This window comes from Myxocyprinus asiaticus, chromosome 27, assembly GCF_019703515.2.
Source record: "Myxocyprinus asiaticus isolate MX2 ecotype Aquarium Trade chromosome 27, UBuf_Myxa_2, whole genome shotgun sequence".
Classification (NCBI taxonomy): Eukaryota; Metazoa; Chordata; class Actinopteri; order Cypriniformes; family Catostomidae; genus Myxocyprinus; species Myxocyprinus asiaticus.
In genome coordinates, this window is record NC_059370.1 from 27,956,293 (window position 1) to 27,964,286 (window position 7,994).

At 36.8% G+C, this 7,994-nt stretch overlaps 1 protein-coding gene across 1 annotated transcript; it reads left to right on the top strand.

The window, feature by feature from the left end:
- Nucleotides 1-3,264: 3,264 nt before the first annotated feature.
- LOC127418240 (transcription factor Sox-3-like) lies at nucleotides 3,265-6,620 on the top strand. The gene has a single exon (XM_051658710.1). The coding sequence runs from the start codon at nucleotides 3,416-3,418 to the stop codon at nucleotides 4,313-4,315; it is 900 nt and encodes a 299-aa protein (XP_051514670.1). The 5' UTR covers nucleotides 3,265-3,415; the 3' UTR covers nucleotides 4,316-6,620.
- Nucleotides 6,621-7,994: the final 1,374 nt, after the last annotated feature.

Consider the following 7,994-nt stretch of genomic DNA (forward strand, 5'->3'; position numbering starts at 1 on the left):
ACTTTTCACACCCAATCAGAAGGATTTTTAATATAGGCCTTATCATGTAGGCTAGGCTATTTGAAAAAATGATTTAAAAATGCGTACTTATACATTAAACTCAGAGGTAGTCCTGCCTAAATGGTAAACACTGTCTCATTCAGCCCTTAAGAAGCATAGCCTACCAAATATATTTTTCCCGCGTTGACAAAAGTCTTGCTCGTTTCCAGCACAAGCTTATCTTTAAATTGCGGCTCGTGTTATTGTACTTCAAAATGGGTGTGTCGCATGCAGGCTTATTTGACTATTCACTCATTTTTAAATTTACGGCGCTGAAAACATCCTTCCCATTAGTCTTGAAAACAGTGTATTTGGCTATGTTATCCTTTGCTGTCTCGTGCGCTCTGCTTTATTTCACTTCCACTTTAAGCTAATTTACAAGTGGATCCATGAGCTCGAAAAAAGACTCCATAAGGTGATAAAGAATAGCCCTGTGGTGATTTATGGTTAGGATATTGTTAGCCTCTCAGTACTTTGTCAGAGACAGAACAAGTTGTTAAAAACGTTCAACTAATAAAATATATGGTGAAATTAAGTGTTAAATAGCCTAGCTTGAAATTCGCAGGTCTGACATGTGACCTATAAAGAAGCAATGAAATGATATTAGTTAGGCTTTCAGTTTTCATCATGTGTTTTCAATAAAAGATTGAGTTATTTAATATTTGCATATGTTTTACCATATTTTAAGCGCAATTTAATTTCGAATAAAAACTCATGTCGCATGCAGGCCTATTAATTCTATTACATTTAAATATATTCTTAATTTTGATGCTGTAAAATGATCGTTTGGGCTCTTTCTGGTCGCTCTTGAACAGTCTTGCCTTCCACACTAATGAAACAAATTCTCTACTCGGCCATCATGCACGTGAGTGATTTTCGGAAGCCATGAGGCTCAGTCAGAGCTCAGTGATGTTGATGTTCCTGGTGGTCCTCGGCCTTAGCTTACGTTAATTGGGAAATTTGGAGAACAGAAGCCCTTATTACCGAGCTCCGGGTAACTGGGAGGTTTTCTTTTCCCGCTGTCTCCTACATTTCCATAAGCAGATTACAAGAGGATATGTCCCTGAAACCACCCGGATAAATCACTGGTTTCGTAGAATAAGCTCTAACTAGAACTTTTGTCATAACGGCTGGTGCACGGCTATTCATTTGAATGTAAAGTGACTAATGATGTTCACACAAATTACAAATGTACTTTTTTTCCTCGCAGTGAAAGCGACGGAAGAGAAGATCCGATGATATATTCAGCTTGATGAGTCAAAATAGGCCTACCGTTCTTTTTCAGTTTAGATGGGCTACTAATCAATCTACAAATATGTTTTCAAGAAAATGCAGCCCTCCATACCCAATGGTTGCGTCACTTTTTGTATTTGTTTAATTTATTTGATCTCAATATAATGCTAATTAGATCACTATTACATCTATGTTTAGGCTTAGGCTATATCACACATTTACTGTAGCCTATATGATGAATAATTTATGCCCTGCTTTACAATGGTAAATCTCTGAGTACCGTATCGACACCCCAACTTGTTAAGAACCGTTTGGAAAGTAAATAACGGAGAAGTGTTGGACAAGTCCTACAAATCGGTCACACATGGTGAAACTTCTCTAAATGGCCGAGTCGTTAGTGAGTGGTGTCAAAAGCCCATCGTGAATATTCAGCGATCTAATCGCTCAGTCTCAGTGGCGTTGAATGTGTTAAATGACGCTGTTCACAATGGACTATGTGCTAATAATAACCATTTGAAGGTGTAAGTACTACCCAGGAGACAGAAAACCTCTCCCAACAACAAGTACGACTCGAGTCATTTGTAAAGCACATCATAATAAGACGTGGAATGATTGCAACTTGTGACGATCATTGCTTATGCAAAAAAAAAAAAAAAAAAAAAAAAAAATGTTTGTCATACCCAGGCTAGACCATATGGCGGGGTTTTAAACAAGTGTTTTTTTATTTATTTATTTTTTTTAAAGAATTTAAATGGTCATCTCAGCATCACTTATTCTGCTACTGATCAATACATATTTGGGCCACAGGGGGGCAATAATGTATTACATTTTCATTAGATCGTTATGGGAAAAACATGCGATGTGTCTTTTGAATCAACAACTTTTTAAATAACTAAAATGAAAAGTAAATGTAACTTTATATGTTTTAAATATTTTTTGCTCTTATAAAATGACTATAATATTATTTATAGCTTAACTCATAGTATATAATTGTAAACTAAAATAAAGTGTCAAATTAAGTTTCATTCAAATACAAACTGATTGCAACTTTAATCTGACAGCTCTATTTTAACTTCAACTTTATTTTACAACTACAATTTTTTAAGCTTTAGTAATACTTTTCATTGTCAGTTTTAAGGGCTTGATTTCATAGTGCGATTTACTTCTGTACTACTACTGTTTGCATCTGTTCATTATCTGATTCGGAACAAGAAAAACAAAACTTTGTTACCAAAAAATAGTTTATTTATAGGTTTAAAGTCACGCCATTAAAGGTGCAATGTAAAGAAAACCACAATGTAAATAACTTTGTTATTCAAACAAACAACAACAAAATAAATAAATCATAATTTGGTTTAGCCAACCATAATTAGAGCCAAGCTCGTGCACTAACACATTCACAAAATTGTTGTCGATGTCCAAAACATTTCATTCAATTTAATTTTATCGTGCCCATGACAGCTATTGTAAAAGGTTAACTTTTTATCTTTAGCCTATATATGATCCGAATAATTAGGATAACCTGATTCTTGTTTGAGTAATTAAATAAAAAAATATATTCCTATTTGGTTATATTACGTACAAGAGTTTTATTTATTTGTCTTTTATTTAATATTTTTGCCTTCATTAGCCTCTCTTTTCCAATGCAAACTGAAATCAGTTACATTTATTTAACTTCGTGAAACAATAGGCCTATGTGAAACAATGTGCAGGTTCTTCTGTAGAACTGCAAAAGTTTCCAGTGGATAATGACAGTGTTAAAACAACATTTGCAAAGTGGTTGCTTTTGACAAACTATAAAGTAGTTGTCTGTAATGTATTTTATCCCACTAAAACTAAATCGTGTAAGAGCGCGCTGCTTGGATGGTGGATTGAGAGGCGCTCTCTGATTGGCCGGAACTGAGCTCATTGTCACGCTGTCAATCCAAATCACATGGCCGAGCCTCTATTAACAGCTGAGCTTGGCGCACAACTTTGCAGAGTTCCGTGGCAGAGCAGAGCAAGACACACGGTATAGTGTGGAGAAATTTTCACTTTGCCTAAGTTTGAGCTCACTGAACTTTTGACTGACTACCGGTTACTTTATTTTCAAGATTCTTCAGCTTTTCTTTCGAGTGCTCGTCTCCACTTACAAGTCGCTTGAATGTATAACATGATGGAAACCGAGATAAAAAGCCCCCTTCCGCAGTCCAACACGGGCTCGGCGGCGGGCGGCAAAAACAATAGTGCCAACGACCAGGACCGGGTGAAGCGGCCTATGAATGCTTTCATGGTGTGGTCTCGCGGTCAACGGAGGAAGATGGCACAAGAGAATCCTAAGATGCACAACTCTGAGATCAGCAAGCGTCTCGGTGCTGACTGGAAACTTTTGACTGATGCCGAGAAGAGACCCTTCATTGACGAGGCCAAGCGGTTACGAGCCATGCACATGAAGGAGCACCCGGATTACAAATACCGGCCCCGCAGGAAGACCAAGACCTTGATGAAGAAGGACAAGTACTCCTTGTCTGGAGGACTCTTGGCGCCAGGTGCCAGTGCTGTCAACAACGCTGTCTCGGTGGGGCAGCGGATGGACTACGCGCACATGAACGGCTGGACGAACAGCGCGTACTCCCTCATGCAGGACCAACTGGCCTACCCCCAGCACCCCAGCATGAACAGCCCCCAGATTCAGCAGATGCACAGGTACGACATGGCGGGACTTCAGTACCCGATGATGTCTTCGGCCCAGACCTACATAAACGCAGCATCTACGTACAGCATGTCACCGGCATACACGCAGCAAACTTCCAGTACAATGGGTTTGGGCTCCATGGCGTCGGTGTGCAAGACGGAACCGAGCTCTCCTCCTCCGGCCATAACTTCTCACTCACAGCGTGCTTGTTTGGGAGACCTGAGGGATATGATAAGCATGTACTTGCCTCCCGGAGGAGACAGCGCCGACCACTCCACTCTTCAGAACAGTCGGTTACACAGCGTTCACCCGCACTATCAAAGCGCAGGGACTGGAGTGAACGGAACACTTCCTTTAACCCACATTTGAAAGACTCTGAATTAAAAAACAAACAACAAAAACACTAAGAACTTCGGATACTTGAACATTTTGATTTGCAAAAACAGAGAAGAGAATCGAAGTTCCGTTTTGTAAAAAAATAAAATAAAAAATAAACTATTTTTAATCTCAACGAGTTGACCGTTTTAAAGCATTTTGTTGACAACATATCGGGGACTTCATCTTGAGTGTTGCGTCCAACTGAATAAATTGTATTGCAGAAGAGCTTTTTATCATAAGCTGTATCGCAATGAAATTCTTTAGAAGAATATTGGACTTCTGACTTATTTGCCGTCAGAGTTTGACTCTATGAAAAAGGCACGTGGCTTCGTGAAGAGGCTGTATTTCAAAAACAAAAAAGAAAGAACAATTGAGTATGTTCACTCATAAATGTTTACACTTATTTTTTTTTTTTAGAATGTCAGTTTTGTTGGCTGTGTCCAAATCTGTGTAGTCTTTTTGTTCTTCGTATATGAACTAGGTTTTACTACTGAAATGAAAGACTGTGCTGGTCGCAAGCGCAAAGTTTGTTTTATTTATAGTAAGTTGTTTTTTCTTTTAAAGCTTGTGAACCATTGTACGTTCCGTTGAAATGTTCCACTTTTGTTTTGTGAATCTCACTTTTTGTGATGTTATGGCAGTATCAGGTTAACCCATTTTGTGGGACGGAGAGTTTTATTTAAACTGACGTTTCTACTGAAGACCATCCGATTCCTAAACGAATAAATTTGTTTTACACAAAGTTTCCTGACTAGATATGAGTTATTTTGCTAATGACTTGTTCGATTGTTAAAATCATTATGCGTAACGAGAAATCTGCGACAGAGGACACGTTTAAAACCAAAATCCAATCATTTCAAGCAAACGGTTAAATAAAGAAAAACGGTCACTAAGCAGATGTTAAGATGCGTGGATAGTTTTCTAAACATCCATCTGCAAAGATATGTCTTTAAACATCCAAATGCTATATCATTTATCATTTACAGTAGTATATAAATATAGAAATATATTCTATAAATTAGATTGTTGGAACAAAAACATACCGGATGCTTTCCAGTGCATACCAATCAGTGCATGTTTATTCCTCAACCTTGATTATAGCCTATCAGCCACAAATATAAAACTCAGATTCATTTGACAAACTATGCCAAAATAAAATCATTAATATAATAAAACGAATAGCCTTTTTTTGCCTCACATGAACCGTCATGCCCCCATACCCCCCCAGGATTTTCACTTGTTGAGTCTTAGGTACATAGTTCCTCAAAATTACTTGAAAATTACGGTTGCTTTTAATGTCTTTAATCCCTTGAATTTGTCATAAACAGACAGACGATAACAGCCGATAAAGTCTTATAATTATATACACAATAAGAGATTAATTAGGGGAATAATACGTCATTAAGAGATTATTACGTCATTATTTCAAGTGTCTTTTGCTTTATGAGTTCCCAGTTGTGGACGAATATTGTAGGGTCAGACGGAGGTTAAATATTTGCCGGATCATATTTAGCGATTTGAATCAGACACATCTTCTGCCATATGCTTTTGTTGTATTCATCCGAGAAAAGGTGGCACATAGATGGCCACTGCGGACCGCCTCTTGTAATTTATTGTGTAACTTCCTCTACTGAGTCCTTATAATAGCCACTGGTAAAGTGTATATATATATATATATATATATATATATATATATATATATATATATATATATCCTATTGAAATTAATATATATTTTAATTTCAAACTTTTACTTTTCCCGAAAAGCTACACATTCATAAGCGTTCAATAAGTAGGCTGCTGATCTGGTCTGCTGAGCGCATAACATTTTCGAAACTAAATCAGCACTCTGATTTACAAGGGTGTTTGAACACTATAAATAAACTTTACAGTGAACCAACAGTAAATCTGTCACTAGCTGTATTTAAATATGACTATATATTTTAACCATTTACATTTCAGTTAAATCCTCAGACAACAGATGTTTATGTCTGGAATGCTTTAACTTTGATTCAGGTGTCACCGCATTCGAAATGTTTGCAAGGTCTTCTCTCAGTGCAGTTGGCAAGAATTGTGATAGGTAATGAAAAATGGGTGATGTCCTTGGGAAGATGGACTTTTGTTATCACATATCAGACATATGAAATTAAATTTTGCCATGTATGTCATTGTAGTGCACTTGAGACAGCCTATTGGGTAATCATGCTGCCTAACTAAAATGAATAAAATAAAAACAAAATAAAATCTGTGTCAGAAGCAATGATGAATAAAGATGCAGTGGTTAATAAAGGAAACGTTGCTGATGTGATCGCTATGGTGGGGTTCCGGTCTCTGATTTTAGTGATCTTCTGAAGTTTTGACATTAACAACATGACATTTTATCACCTGACATATCCATGTGCCAGTTAAACAGCAGGAATTTATTGAATAAACTGCTCATATGAGTAAAGCTGTACTGATGGCAGAATGCATTAGGTCCCTTCCAGCACAGACTGGGCCCTCTCTCTCTCTTCTCTCTCTTGCTCGCTCAGTCATGTGAAGCAGAGTGCCCACTCAGCAAGTGCAGGCATATCCCCACTTCCATCTGCTTATGACCTCACTGGAGCTGTTTGTTTAACCCCTTTTCCAAACCAACATAATTACACCCCACAACAACCATGCAGGATTCAGACTGCTGTGTATGAGCCAGATAGCATTAGAGACAGAAAGAGAAAGCTTTCTCACTTTCTGCCTGCCTATGGGCAGGGTTGGGGAGTAACGGAATACATGTAACAGGATTACGTATTTAAAATACAAAATATAAGTAACTGTATTTCACTACAGTTACAATTTTAATCATTGGTATTTAGAATACAGTTACATTCAAAAAGTATTTTGATTACTGAAGAGATTACTTTGCATTTTATTGTCATTTGTTTCATTTAATATTTAGTCCTTTCAGATGGAAAACATTTATACAAATAAATGATGTGATCCAAAGTGCATTTGAACAGCGGTGAAACACTTTCTTATGATGTGTTACATTCATACGAGCAGACAGAGAAGTAAGTTTGAAATAAGTTTGGAGCAGAAGAAAAAGAAATAAACCTTGTGTTAATTGTCAGCTTTACGCTAAAATGCTATTTCTAGCTGTTTTACATGCACATGTTACCAGGCACGATCATACTTTTTTTATCAAGAAAATTCACGTTAGATCATAATTAATTTTTTTCTAGTAAGACCTTTGATATTAGGGCAAAAATTGTATTCTTGATAATAATTTTTTAATTGTTTTCCTGTAAAAATATCTAAAAATCCTTGAAACAAGATCAATTTGATTTATCTTGTTTTAGAAACAACACTGCATAAGATATTTAGGTTTTTCAATCAAAACAAGTGAAAAAATCTACCAGTGCTGAAGAAGTAATCCAAAGTATTTAGAATATGTTACTGACCTTGAGTAATCTAATGGAATACGTTACACATGACATTTTACAGCATGTATTCTGTAATCTGTAGTGGAATAAATTTCAAAAGTAACCCTTCCAACCCTGCCTATGGGTAATTCTCTCTTTTTTTTTTCTTCTGTTCATTTAAATTCATACCGTAACATCTCACCTTCCTGTTTTTCCGATTGTTATGATTATTCCTGACATATTTGAATACTTGTGCCAGGCTACAAAAAAGTGGC

Excerpts from the sequence above, each read along its gene's own strand:
- LOC127418240 (XM_051658710.1), top strand. The coding sequence starts at position 3,416 with ATGTATAACATGATGGAAACCGAGATAAAAAGCCCCCTTCCGCAGTCC.